The sequence below is a fragment of the Acinonyx jubatus genome, chromosome C1, assembly GCF_027475565.1.
Source record: "Acinonyx jubatus isolate Ajub_Pintada_27869175 chromosome C1, VMU_Ajub_asm_v1.0, whole genome shotgun sequence".
Classification (NCBI taxonomy): domain Eukaryota; kingdom Metazoa; phylum Chordata; class Mammalia; order Carnivora; family Felidae; genus Acinonyx; species Acinonyx jubatus.
The window spans coordinates 195,361,420-195,376,902 of record NC_069381.1 but is presented as its reverse complement, the minus strand read 5'-3'; the positions used below and the strand labels follow the sequence as shown (position 1 = coordinate 195,376,902).

Below are 15,483 nucleotides of genomic sequence, written 5' to 3'. Positions count from 1 at the left end.
TAAATTTATGAGTAAGAAATTTTACTGTGACATGTATTTAGAGAATAATAAAGTAACTCTAACTCATTCTACCCTTTTAAGCTTAATTTTTAAGTGTCTGCATTACTTAGCATAAGTAAGAAAAAATAATTTGGGGGCCCCTCTGAATCTGTCTCTATATTTAGAAGTTATATAATTTAGGTGGTCTTACTACCCCGAGGTAAAAAGTAAACAAAAAAATAAATAAAACACATCTTATAATTATTTCCAATTGTTTTTGCTGAATAGCATTTTAGATTGCTTCTTGCTAATTTATATTATTCTAAAATTCACCAAAATCTTCCTTACTCAAAATAAAAACAAACTGACATAATAACCTCAACCCAAGCTGAAATAGAATCATCACAGAAAAGTTCATTCTTCAAGTAAAAACTGCTTTAAGCTGTCTTAAAATGGACAGTTTATGTGTTATGGACACCTACAGGCTACTAATAAAACCCAAATGCAAATGAAAAAAAATTATCTTTAAAAAGATGAGGAGATTCAGCACCATTTTAAATGTCCAGCTCATTGGTGAATATTACTCCTAAGGCTATAGTTCTTTCCACGAAAGAGAGAAGTAGGACACACTCAAAACACTCACAACACCTCAGAAAGCCAGTCACTCTCAGTTTTGGTTGTTGTGCATCTCTAGAGTTAAGGAATTAATCTTTAGATCAATGGCCAAGTAGAGAGCTTGTCTAATAATTTATAAGGTGTGGATAATCAGTGACACCTTCTATAATGTAATCTCCACTTGGACTGTGGCTTTGTTTGTCCAGTTTATGCTATGTCCCCAGTTCCAGGGATATGACTTGGTACATAGTTGGTAAATACTGAAAAAAAATTGAGTGAATAATTTCTAAGTAAGAAAGCAATTTTTAGTAATTCTGTGGTCACATCTAGTAAATGATTTATAAAGTTGTTGGCCAAATGAAAAGGGATGACATTTCTACAAAGTTAAATACTCCTAGAGGTATTGCTTCGTGCAGAACCCATTCTAGACTGTGAGGTGACCAAAGGCCAGACTAGGGGATAATCATTCCATGTTCTTTGACTGAAGATGGTCTGGTCTGTTTTCTATGCAGGACACGCATTAAATTATTTAAAATTTATATTAAAATTGTATTCCCTAGTGTTTTATTTAAGAAAACAAATTAACCATTATTAGGCAGTATTTCCTATCTAATAGTATGGCTTTATATAAGAAAGTAGATTAATTCCACCTAAATTTTTATTGCTTGCTATTTTTATATCATCTAGTTTAGTTCTTTTATTTTGATTTGATGCAGTTGGACATTCAGTTCATTTCAATAACAACTGAATCAAATCTTAGAGTTTACTTTAAATGAAAACAATTTCAGCCATTCCAAAACAATGTTTCAGGGACATGATAATACTTAGCTTTTGCTGTCTCAAATAAATGGTTTTCAAACAAGTTGGTTTTATAGACATTGATAAAGCATTAGTAAATATCATTTTGATTGGATATTTAAAATATTTAAGATAGTCAATTATTTATGTAACTCTGAAAGTAATTTTGAGCTAAATATTTAAATTCACTGCATTAATACTAAAATATGGACATATGCCAACATGTGAGTAGACACACACACGTATATATGATCAAATCTTAAATATAAAAATACATGTGATTCCATTTTTTTATATCATGTGTACTATGGCTATAGATCATTTTATTTTAATATGTACTGATGAAGAAATATGCTGAACCTTTTTAGTCATTAGCACTGAAGAGGACTAAGACTCATCTAGTGACCAGATCTTTTTTGGTGGAGTGAAAAAAGGGTGTTGCATTCTTTTTAAATATGTTAAATTTCTTGCTTTGATTGGTCAATCCAGGTATAGTTATGTGAAAGTACAATCGCATCAAATTTATTGCCGTCGACAGTGTTACTTGATGCATTCTTCCCACGTACACACAAAGCCATATTAGTTGTGAAAGCTTCATGATTTTTTAATCATTCTATAATTTGCTAAATAAAATTTGAACTTTAGCTTTAACATATTTTTATTCATAAAATAGGTATTTCTTCAATAATGTTTATTAATTATGAAATGTTTGGGGCAAAGAGGATAGTGAAAAAACATGCTATTTTAATTTTTTCATCTTTTATGCTTATCTATACATTTATGTTCAATAATACTTAGGTATAATTTAAAGTCTATATTTCAAGGGGAAACTGTTCATTTAAATATAAACAAAAATTCAAGAACTTGTAATAATTGACTTATTATCCATGGAACAGGATAATAAATTGATCACAAGAGGTCAATTTATGTTACCATTCCTTTTAGCGTAACATAATTATGCTTCAAGGATTGCTTTAGCAGTCTGTTAATATATACCTTGGGTGCCTTTTCAAGTAATACATGGCAAACTGGGATGTCTTTATAATACCAGACAGTTACTAATGTACCAATAATCCATGCCCTTGACTCTTAACACTTCTTACATTGTTTTAAAAATATTAATATTGTACAATATGTCCTTCATCTCTAATATATCCAAATTTGCAAATGAATCATAAAGACCATAAAATATATTAATGGAACATTGCTCATTATAAACACTAAATCCCATTTTAACTCCATTGTTTATAATTTATTTGGTGCTATCTTATTATTACTAATTTTATAATAAAAATTAAATGTTTCCCATTTTAGAGTCTACATTGGTGCATTATTTGTCCAAAAGAAATTAATAGTATGTATTATTAAAAGATTACTCACTACAAGAGAACCTTAATATTTTACATTTCCTTTTTCTTAATTTTAGTTGTTCCCTTCACCCATAGCCTTCTGTTTCTCTCATCTTATCCAGCCCAAGGGTTATGATTGGAAATGAATTATTAAATCAAGAAGGAAGCAGTGCTAGTGGGCAGGAAGGAACATTCAGTTTCTTCAACTGAAATCACCTGCTAGATGAAAAATGAGAAGGCATTCTTCATTGTACAGCCTTTTCTGGAATGCCTATTGATCAGTCTGATTGGAAAAGCATTTTATAAAGTTCACATTAGTGCCCCAGCATAAAGAGAATGAACCTTTTGATTTTCAGGTATCCCAAAATTTAAGAGGGTGGTTTGTTTCTCTTTCTCTTACAACACAATACCTCAGCCAATTGCTGTTGGCTTGATTTTCCAAATCTATCCAGAATACAAAAATTCTTATTATCCTCACTATTCCCATTATGATGCAAACCTTTACTGTTTTTGGCCTAGATTGTTGCAATACCTTCCCAGGTGGTCTTCTTGCCTTACCTTTGTTCAGCCCCCCTCCCCTGCCACAGTCCAATCTCAACACAGTAACCAGAGTCATCCTATTAAAGTGTAAATTTGGAATATGTGACTCTTTTTTGTTCCAAATCCCCCAGTGCCTTCCTATCCCATTGAGAATAAAGGTCAAGTCACTCAAATAAGCTACAATATCCTGTGTTATATGTGCATCCCCATATAACTAACTGCCTTCCTTCTGCCATCCACTCATTTGCTCACTCCACTCCAGTCACATTGGCCCCCTTCCTGTTCCTTTGTCACATGAGTCCTACTACCACCAGATGGGAGTTTACTACTAAGAAGATCTTGAAATGTTCTCCTGGACATCTTGGCTTGCTGCCTTACCCACTTCAGATTACCCAAATATCAACTTTATTGTGTGAATTTCCCTGAGCATACTGTTTAAATTATAATTCTTTCCAATGCCTATCATTCCCTTCCAACTTTCATAGTTTATTTTTTCTCTATCAATTTAATACTTTTATTCTTTATCATTATTTTTATTTTTTTGGAGAGAGAGGGAGAGGGAGGGAGAGAGAGAGAGGTGGGGAGGGGCAGAGGGAAGGAGAGAGAGAATCCTAAGGAGGCTCCAACTCAGCACAGAGCCCAACATGGGGCTTGATCCCACAACCCTGGGATCATGACCTGAGTCAAAATCAAGAGTTGGACACTCAACCAACTGAACCAAACAGGCACCCCCAAACTTAACACTTTTAAATACTATATTTATTTTTTTTTATTTGACTTATTTTCTGCCTCTCAATAGAATGCCATCTACATGAAGATAGTTTTAGTCTGTTTTGTTCACTGCTATAGCTTGGTGTCTAGAACAATGCACATAAGAGAGTGCTCAATGCATATTTTTTTCAAAATAAATTTTGAAAAAAACAAACCTGTAAGGTCAACTACATGAAAAGTAATATTTATATTCTATCAGATTTACTGCAATCAGCAAAACCAGTACTTGACAGTAAATATAGTCAATGCTACTATACAATTGAGATTCTCAGTATCTTTTATTGTTTAAATGAAATAATTATTACTGAATCAGTTTTCCACAAATGGAGACACTAATATATAATTGTTGAATATTTTCCTATAATTTACTATTTTTATAGGCATTAACTTCCATGCAAACCAATTATTTGACTTACAGGTATTGCTATTGGCATGTAAGATTTTATAGGCTCCAACAGTATTACAACAGAATTAAGGATGGAAAATAGAAGGGGCAAGGGGAGAAAAAGTAGAGGGAGTTGAACAGACATTTATTACTAATATTGACTTTCTATTACTACCCCATCCAAATAATACTGAGAATAGCACAAGGCTTGTCTTTGTTGCCTTATTACTATGTCATGAGGGGAAAACATATCGCTGGAAAGTATTCATAGGGTACCTAATATTAGACTGGACAGGCTAAAGTGCTATAACAAATAGACTGGAAATATAATGTCTCAAGCAAAAGAAAAAATTATTTTCTTATTGTTTAAAAGTCCAGAGCACACTGCAGGCCAACTGGAGGTAGAGAATGGGGTGGTTTACTTCAAGCAGACTAATGACTGCTCTGTCATTTTCAATAATTGACTTTGAAGATTACTCTTGTCCTTGTCATGGATATCCCATCTTACAAGGGGAAAAGAACATAGAAATGGCACACACCACTTCAACTAATTCTCTGTTATAGAGAACTTAGTAACATAACCATACTTAACTAAAAGGAGGCTGGAAAAAATTAGATAGTCAGCCAGGCACACAACTAATAATATGGAAGAAGGAGAGAGTGGCTTCTGGTTAATAGCTAGAAATCTCTGCCACATGGGGACTTTTGCCCACCAAATATCTGCACCATCTTTCCTTCCACATGTTCTCACTGACCTCCCACCCTGCCTACCAAAGAAGACAACACAAAGTTCTACTCATTTACTGCATGTACCTCACAATGCATGATCTCTGCATGATGCACAGTCAGTTCCACTAGGGTCAGAGGCATCTCACATTCCGGTGGCCAACCAAATAAAAGACAAGTTTTCTGCCTTTACCATCATCACAAACAATGTACAATAATGAAGGAAGGACAGAATAACTGTAACACAAACTGCAATATGGAAAGTAGAAAAAGGGGGAACACACAAGAGTTGCTTGTCTAAATAGTGATAGAATCCTGGGCAGGTATCATGAGGAACTTTGCCATGGCACTGAGGAAAATTCTTTGACTGAATCATGTCTCTTTTCCTAAGAGGAGCTTCTGTGCCCATGGTTCTCTGTGGCCTCTTGTTTTGTTCACAGAAGGTTATATTTCTTGTCCATTACCCTTTATGACCACATCTAAAGTGGGTGCTGTGGTCTGGGCCTTCACCATGCTCTGTAAAACACTAGAAGCGAACTTCCTTTTGATGCAAGTTTGGGACCTTGAGGACTGTTTTATAGTTTTGAAGAGTCAGGGTTTATTGAGGATAAACTCATGGTTTTCTTGTCAATAAAATTCTCTCAAAAACACCCAAGGTTTCCAACATATTTGCTTCCAGTCAATGTAATGTAGCAGTAATCACAAATTACTTTTCTAAACATAGTTCTTAAACCTGCTTTATTTTTCTTACTCAACCAAATCTTGAGGGTATCTGAAACAATGCTTCTTGATACAAGGTCAACAGATTTATATCTCACTGTTTGGGGTTCAGACGCTGCTGAGTTTTACAAGTACCTCTGTGTCCTTTTGTCCTTGTTTTAAATCACTCAATTCTTGCCAGTATAATATCTTGTTACAGCAGTGGGGACAGCTATACTCAATAACATTTTGGTGGTTTCCAGCCCCTTCCCTTCAAGCTATACACTAAGCAGGTATATGACCTGCCTTCCAAATATCAGAGTGAAAGTCTGGAAAGCCACTCAGCCAAATACCTATCATTGAAGAAAAGCAAGGAGGAGTCACCCGGAATACCCTACCTGATATTATAAACTTCACATGCATTGCATATTCTCTGATTGCTTTAAAATTACTTGTAATTTTATTGAATGCAGTAATGGAGTCTTAAATTTTTCTAATGTCTATAACACAGCCTAACACTTCAGTTATTTTATAAATATTTATTGACAATATTATATTGATATTATTGATAATATATTGATAATTGATAATACATTGACATAGTGACGATATTGATAATATATTGATAATATTGAATACTTATACGCTTTAAAAAACACAAGATATTTTTTATAGTTGACTGATATCTTTTTTTATTTTCTTATCACATTTTAATCACTTTAAAGATTCGTGTAGGATAAGACAACAAATTTTTTGTTTAAGACTGAACAAATTTTAGTTTGAATGTAGATGGAAGTGGGGAGGGCATTTTCTCCTTATGTATATGTTGACTTTTTCTTTATCATTCATGCAACCAAACTGTCATGTGTCAAGCACTCCCTACTTAGGATACAATGGTGTGTGTGTGTGTGTGTGTGTGTGTGTGTGTGTGTGTAAGTGTGCACATGTACATTAAGATTGATTTCTAACAAATTTATTTGAAAATTAAGGTAGAAATCAGTACTCAATAATTGAAACATATATAAATTTCTACTTTATATAAACGATCATCCCAAAGATCATAGAAATACTTATTTCATAGAAATAAGTATTATTTCTATTATTCATAGAAACTTTGTAGAGTGTTGACACATCCAGACTAAGAGTGCCACAGATACTGTTCAGAGATTCTTATTAGCACTTAGTAAAAGTGGTTCTTGATTTGGGATTTTTTATGTTAATTATGGTTCCCAGTTATTCAACTTTTTGATAAGGAGCTAATTAGATGTTTTTGGCAAGTAATGTCCAACTGAGGAGCAGTTGCAAGGCTAGGGACTTGACATCAACTAAAGGATTCTCAAGACTGATCCCAAGAGCTCAAAGATAAAATCAAGTTGTAAAAGAGAAGAATATATTTTAAACTCCTCCTTCTCTGATAAGTAGAGTCTATAAATAGAACTTTTATTAAATAAATTATAATAATTAATAAATATTAATTTTATTATCATTAAATAATTTATGTATAAATTAAATAATTATAATTATAATTTTTATTAAAAACCATATGGCATCAGGATAAGAGTATAGGACCCAGCTTCCACCAGCATCTTACCAAGGCAAATAACTTTTCCCTTTAAATCACTAAGCCAGTCCCAATAACCTATGAAATTTTAAAGCAAGATATTGCTTTTAGACACATCTACAAAGTATTGATCCATAAGAAATTTTAAATTACAACCAAGGGTTTTGATTATGATTCAAAGATATATCAATAGCCACTATAGAAATAATCAATGTCTCCCTTATTTGCCATTATATTTCCACTACCTCAGCTTCAAAATTGGTATATAATTTTTGTCTTTCATGATGCAAGTAAGTTCTTGACATTGATGGTAAATTTAAAATATAAAAAAAATTGGCATCAATTTGGAGCAATTTTGACCTGTTATATCAGTGTCTACTAGGCATCACTGGAAGACAGTATTTGGATATCAGGATCATGGAGAAAAGTCATCATCAGAAAGTTTGAAGTCATTCTAAGTAGGGCTGAATCTATTGGGAATCAGTTTTTTAATTATAGTTTCTAAAAACACTCTGAATGATTAATACATGGAGATTAAAGAACATCCTACAAAAGAATGAATGGGTCAACCAGGAAATTAAAGAAGAAATTAAAAAATATATGGAAAAAAATGAAAATGAAAACACAACAGTATAAACCCTTTGGGATGCAGCAAAAGCAGTCCTAAGAGGAAAATACATTACAAGAAAGGTCCCAAATACACAACCTAACCTTACACCTAACAGAGCTTGAAAAGCAGCAGCAAAGAAAGCCCAAAGCCAGCAGAAGAAGAGAAATAATAAAGATTAAAGCAGAAATAAACAATATAGAATCCCCAAAAACAGAATAACAGATGAATGAATCTAAGAGTTGTTTTCAAAGAATAAACAGTCTAACCAGACTTCTCAAAATTAAAAGAGAGAGAACCCAATAGATACAATCATGAAGGAAAGAGGAGATATCACAAACATCAATACAAAAATACAAACAATTATTCGAGAATACTATTAAAAATCATATGCCAACAAGCTGGACAATCTGGAAGAAATGGACAAATTCCCAGACACTCATACACTACCAAAACTCAAACGTGAAGAAATAGAAAATTTGAACAGACCCATAACCAGCAAAGAAATTGAATCAGTTATCAAAAATCTCCCAACAAATAAGAGTCACATAGCTTCCAGGGGAATTCTACCAGACATTTAAAGGACAGTCAATACCTATTCTTCTCAAAGTGTTCCAAAAAATAGAAATGGAAGAAAAGATTCCAGACTCATTCTATGAAGCCAGCATTACCTTGATTTCCAAAGCAGACGAAGACCCCACTAAAAAGGAGAACTACAGGTCAATATCCCCAATTAATATGGATGCAAAAATTCTCAACAAGACACTAGCAAATCTAATTCAACAGTACATTAAAAAAATTATTCACTATGATCAAGTGGGATTCATTCCTGGATGCAGGGCTGGTTCAATCTTTGCAAATCAATCAACATGATAAATCACATTAATAGAAGAAAGGATAAGAACCATATGAACCTGTCAACATGCAGAAAAAGCATTTGACAAAATACAGCATCCTTTCTTAATACAAACGCCCAAGAAAGTCAGGATAGAAGGAACATACCTCAACATCACAAAAGCCATATATGAAAGGCCCACAGCTTATATCCTTAATGGAGAAAAACTCAGAGCTTTCCCCCGGAGATCAGGAACATGATGGGGATGTCCACTCTAACGACTGTTGTTTAACATAACGTTGGAAGTCCTAGCCTCACCAATCACAACAAAATGAAATAAAAGGCATCCAAATTGGCAAAGAAGAAGTAAGTTTCACTCTTAGCAGATGACATGATACTTTGCATGGAAACCCCGAAAGACTCAACCAAAAAGCAGCCAGAGCTGATAAAGGAATTCAGCAAAGTCACAGGATACAAAATCAATGTAAAGAAATTGGTCTTATTTCTATACACCTATAATGAAGCAACAGAAAGAGATATCAGGGATTGATTCCATTTACAATCACATCAAAAACCATAAAGTACCTAAAAATAAACCTAACCAAAGATGTAAAAGATCTGTACGCTGAAAACTATAGAAAGCTTATGAAAGAAATTGAAGAAGACACAAAGAAATGGAAAAACATTCCATGCTCATGGATTGGAAGAATAAATATTGTTAAAATGTCAATGCTACCCAAAGCAATCTACACATTCATTGTAATCCCAATCAAAATAGCACCAGCATTCATCACAGAGCTAAAACAAACAATCATAAAATTTGTATGGAACCACAAAAGGCCCCAAATAGCCAAAGTAATGTTGAAAAAGGAAACCAAAGCAGGAGGCATCACAATCCCAGACTTTAGCCTCTAGTACAAAGTTGCAATCATCAAGACAGTATACTACTGGCACAAAAACAGACACATAGACGAATGGAACAGAATAGAGAACCCAGAAATGGACCCACAAATATATGGCCAACTAATCTTTGACAAAGCAGGAAAGAATATCCAATGGAAAAAGATATTCTCTCTAGCAAATGATGCTGGGAGAACTGGACAGCAACATGCAGAAGAATGAAACTGGACCACTTTCTTACACTGCACACAAAAATAAATTCAAAATGGATGAAAGACCTAAGTGTGAGACAAAACCATTAAAATCCTATAGAAGAAAACAAGCAGCAACCTCTTTGACCTCAGCCACAGCAACTTCTTATTTGACATGTCTCCAAAGGCTAAGGAAATAAAAGCAAAAATGAACTATTGGGACCTCATCAAGATAAAAAGCTTCTGCACAGCAAAGAAAACTATGTAAAATTAAAAGACAACTGACAGAATGGGAGAAGGTATTTCCAAATGACATATCTGATAAAGGGAAGCTATTCCTGAAGCCAAGACTACACTGTATGTTAGCTGACTTGAAAATAAATAAATAAATAAATAAATAAATAAATAAATAAATAAATATGAATTTCAGGTTAAAAGTAAATTAATAAAAAAAAAACACTCTGAATAATTAAAACATTAGAAAAAATATTATATTTTAGAACATACCACAATCATCTATTAGAATTCTCATCTAAGCCAAAGGTGATGAAGATTAAAATTAGACACTAGTGTTAAAATTTTAGTTATAGAAAATGAATTAGTCTTATAATCTACCATATAACATAGTACCTATAATTAAAAACACTGTATTGCATATTTAAAATTGTACTAAGAGGCTAGGTTTTATATTAAGAACTCTTATGACTACTACAAATATTAATAATACTAATAATAACAAAATCAATAATAATAATAATAATAAAAGAAGACAGGAAAAAGCTTTTGGAGGTGATGAATATGTTTACGTCAGGTATTGATGATTGTATATATTTCTTCATGGGAGTATACTTATCACCAGACTCATCAAGTTGTATACATTAAATATGTATAGCTTTTTCTATGTCAATCATACCTCAATTATTTTTTGATTCCAGTATACTATTATATATTTACTAAATCTGCATAATATAGAAACATAATAAGATTAAGAATTACATATGATTATTCCAGATAAGCAAATGGTGCCTATTTGAGAATTAAAACATATCTTAAATTGTCACTATTTTATATAGAAATAGATCCAAATTGTATTATTAGGAGCCATGTTTTCTCATGCAGAGTATGCCAAACATTATTTAGCTGAATCTTTATTATCTCAGGTGGGTTATGTTATTTATTCATTAATGTCCTATATTTGTCAGTCAGGAGACAAAACTTATACTTACCATTTTAACAGTAAGAATTTAATATATAAGATCGTTAACTATGTATAAAGTTGTTAACAGAGTAAATAAACGGAAAAAGAGCAGTGTTCCTCAGCTCAGAAAAGGGGCCATGGTGAACTGGGAACACAGACCTCCGAGAAGGGGGTGCCTGTCTGCAGGAGCTAATGTTTTTGATGACAGCATGATGCAGCTGTTTCTTCAAGCACTGGAAAAACTGCCAACTGGATTTAGCTGCTGTGATAAGAACAAAGTGGTGTTGCTGAGGTGAGGTGTTGCTAGGGTGATGCTGACTAGAACTGCAAGTCCAGAAGAAGCCCATAGGAAGGAGACAGGGAGCAGAAAGTTCCCTTTTACCCCCTCAACCTTGCAGTCTCCTACAAGCTCTTCCTATTGCCAAAGGCTAACAGAGGCTACTAGCAAAGCAAAAATGTAATCTGCAAAGTTCCAGGTGCAGCATCACAAAAAAACAGATATGGAAGCGTGAGTCTGGTGCTGGGAAAAAACAGCATAATTAATGGCACATGGCCTTAGAGGACAGTCAGCATATGCATAGGAAAGAGCATATCCTTTCAACAAATCCTCCCAGAAAACCTGTTGACTTTTTGCAAGCACCTTATTTGCCCTCTCTTCTAAATATGTTACCTGTAATTCAAGAAAGGATGGAGAGAGTTTATTCAAGATACCTGTTTTACCCCTAACCCTGAATCAATAGTGTCTACCTCTACAGTGAGTTAATTTTTCTCTTACAAAATAAAGTATAATGGCTCAGTGACAATTGTTTATGAAAATTTCTAGGAGTCATTATCACTTCTATTTGGAATCTGGGCACTGTTTCAATAATTAAAGTGATCAGAAGTCTGATTGATAGTTTATAATTCCTTAGGTAGCTGAAGCAGTCAGGATATTTGATAGTAGCTCTTTGGATCCTATTTTTATACCTAATAGGATATAATAATCAGACATAAATGCAGGGATGATAGGTATTTGACACCATAAACATAATAGATTTGTCTAACTTGAATTTAGATAAAAATATTAAACTTCTATATCCTTACAGGATTGTATAGGACTTTTTATACATCAAATCACATTAGTTTTTGCAATTTGTGAATTGACAAGAAGCATTTAATTTGGGAAAATATGTCAAAATTAAGCATAAAGCAAGTAATTATCTCTGTCATATTTATGTCTATTAAATTGCTGGTTTGATAATAAAACAATCTTGTGAAGGGAGAACTAAAATTCTAACTCTTTAAAATAAGTGTTTCTCTTCTGCCTACAACAAATGACCTTCCAATGAAACAATTCTAATCTTATTACATTGGCTTGATCTTTATACTTACATTTATAAAGGACTCGTTATATCAACAATGATTAATAGAGTTAGAAATGGATTTCACAGAGATTATTTAAGTAACTTTCTATAATTTTACCAACAAGTTTTTTTTTTTTTTAATGTTTCCTGGTGGGAGCATTGAGAGAAGAGCATTATCCATGTATATTTACCAATGTAGAGGGTTAATAATGTTTAAAGTATTTCTTACCTATTAACATCCCAGATTTTACTAGTTGTATCCAATGAGGAAGAAGCCACAAAATCACCACAGGAGTGCCATGTGCAGGACCATACTGCATGGTTGTGTCCTTCAAAGGTCAAAATGCAATTGCCTTTAGACAGGTCCCATAATTTAACTGTAGTGTCACCACTTGAAGTAGCCAACTTGTTGCCACTATTTGCAAGAAGATAAAGAAGTAATTTGTTAAAAAGTCAACTCATAATTAATTTTTATGAATGGTTATATGCTATGAGTAATGTGTGTGTGTTTGTGTGTTTGAGTTATTTCTGCTTAAAAGCATTAAAATGGCATACTAAATGCTTGAATTTTTTTTATCTTGAGTCCACATAATTTGATACTAGTATTTTTTAGTAATGCAGGGTGATGAGAAAAACTGTTGTTCTATACTCTATAGATTAATTCTTCTATATTCTTCTAGATTAATTCATGAAATAAGTTTTGTATGTGTGTGGTTTTTTTGTTTGTTTGTTTGTTTGTTTTTAGTGTATTCAGTGTATTAGGTTTCAGGCTATGTGTTAGGTTCTGTGGATAATGTAACCTCAGAATGATGAAATTTTTAGACATAGGCTAAAATAATTTCAAAAACACAATACAAAACAATAAGTCAGCATTGCTTATGTTTAGATTAACTAAATGTTCCAAGAATACAATTTGGATGCTAAAGGAAGTGAATCAGCAATGACGAGATTTTGAGCTACATCTTGAGAGATGAAAAATTTTGAAATAAGTGGTTAAGGATGAACCATTGGATTTTCCATTTAGGTCATTAGTAGACGTTTGAAAAAGCAGTGACTTTAAAGCGGTAGACACAAATGCTAGTTGAAGAAATGAGCGGATGTCAATGATATAAGCAGAAACATCTATGATTTTTTGGTAAAATATCAGTTGCAAGAAAATTTCAATTCCATCATTTCCTTCACATCCATCTGCATTGAATGCTCTATGTGTTTTCTTAGTAACTTTTCTTCCCCTGAATATAATGAATTGCTTATCTGTACTCTTTTCCTGTGATTTTGATTGAGAACTGTTTCCTCTCTCTGTTTCTATGGCATCAAGCACTAGAACTGACCAATTGAAGTACCCAGCAAATGCTTCCAAAATGAATAAATATATGAATGAATGAGTCTGTACTATAAAAGAATAAGAAAAGGTACTCAGGATTTCCAAGAGACGGAATGGCAAGATCAAGATGAGTATTTGCTCACTTGTTCTTATTTTTTTATGCTGAGAGAAGTACATTTTTAAGTGCAGGGAGGAAACAACCACTGGAGAGGGAGTGGGGAGAGTTTAAAGGTGGGGAAGGAAAGGTAGGTACAGAGTGAAGAAGTTCTCATTAAAGTTATAAAAATATATCTATTATTCTGATTAGCAGAATTAAAAAAAATTACTCTATGACAGGTAGTCCTTCACTAATGGACAGATATTTAAAACTGTCTTTTTCTTGGGTGCCTGGGTAGCTCAGTCAATTGAGTGTCCGACTTTGGCTCAGGCACAATCTCACAGTTTGTGGGTTTGAGCCCTACATCGGGCTCTGTGCTGACAGCTCGGAGCATGGAGCCTTCTTTGGGTTCTGTGTTTCCCTCTCTCTCTCTCTCTCTCTCTCTCTCTCTCTCTCTCTCTCTGCCCCTTCCCTGCTCACACTCTGTCTCGCTCTCCTTCAAAATAAATAAACATAAAAAAAATTTAAACTTTTTCTTTGCAGCTGTTGTTTATTTGTACATATATTTAGGATTCAAAATTTTGCTTTTTAATATTAAAGACTGAAAAATACATTTGTTTAAAAATATACAAGAAGGGGTGCCTGGCTGGCTCAGCCTAGAGAATATGCAACTCTTGATCTTGGGGTCGTGAGTTCAAGCCTCACACTGGGCTTAGAACTTACTTAAAAATATCCAAATAAAAATAACATAAAAAATAATTTAACCATGCCTCTTTTTCAAATCTGTCCTTCTGATGGGCTAGCATACTATTTTGGACATAAGTCTTGCTCTAGGATAACAATTACTATAAAGTATTTCTGCCTGTGACTGAAAACTCAGATAAGTTTTACATTCTTCTCTCTTGCTTTTCAACTATGTGACAAAAGAAACAAAAATCACAATAGTAATAATTACAATTGGAATGAAGCAGTTGTAATCACCTTTACAAGTGCCATCATCTGATATTTAGGCTCCCAATTCACGAGTTTGAGACCTGCGTGGGCTCTGTGTTGACAGCTCAGAGCCTGGAGCCTGCTTCGGATTCTGTGTCTCTCTCGCTCTCTGCCCCTCCCCCACTTGCACTCTGTCTCTCTTTCTCTCAAAAATAAACAAAATATATTTTTAAAATATGGATGATAAGTCTTGCTCGATATAACTTAAAATGTTGTTTTGAAAATCAAATAAGAGAATTCTTACAATAGCACATTTTCAATTCTGGGTGATATTCAAACCTGATATTGTTTTTAAAGATTGTCTTGTGATCTCCAGTTAAGTTTTTATGTGGAATTCGTTACCCATATTTCCATAAATAGTGGAATGGAATCCAATTACTGCCATTACTCCATAGTCTCAGATACCTGTGTCTATCTGCTCAAGAGGACTATTTGAATTTGTAAAAGGACTATCAGTCACAATATTCTCACTATAGAATATGTATGCATTATTTTATGTAGCAGAATAACACATAACCAAATTATATTGAAATATTTTCTCATAGTTTTTATAGGTAAAAGATAAAAATTTT

General features: G+C 33.3%; 1 protein-coding gene across 2 annotated transcripts in view; it reads right to left on the bottom strand.

Moving 5' to 3' along the window:
• The window catches only part of SPAG16 (sperm associated antigen 16), a 983,948-nt gene that overhangs the window by 450,370 nt on the left and 518,095 nt on the right, over window positions 1-15,483 (bottom strand). For both annotated transcript variants that reach the window (XM_027051529.2, XM_027051521.2), the window contains one exon: window positions 12,727-12,912. In XM_027051529.2, the coding sequence (XP_026907330.2) occupies window positions 12,727-12,912 (186 nt within the window). The remainder of the gene's footprint in view (window positions 1-12,726; window positions 12,913-15,483) is intronic.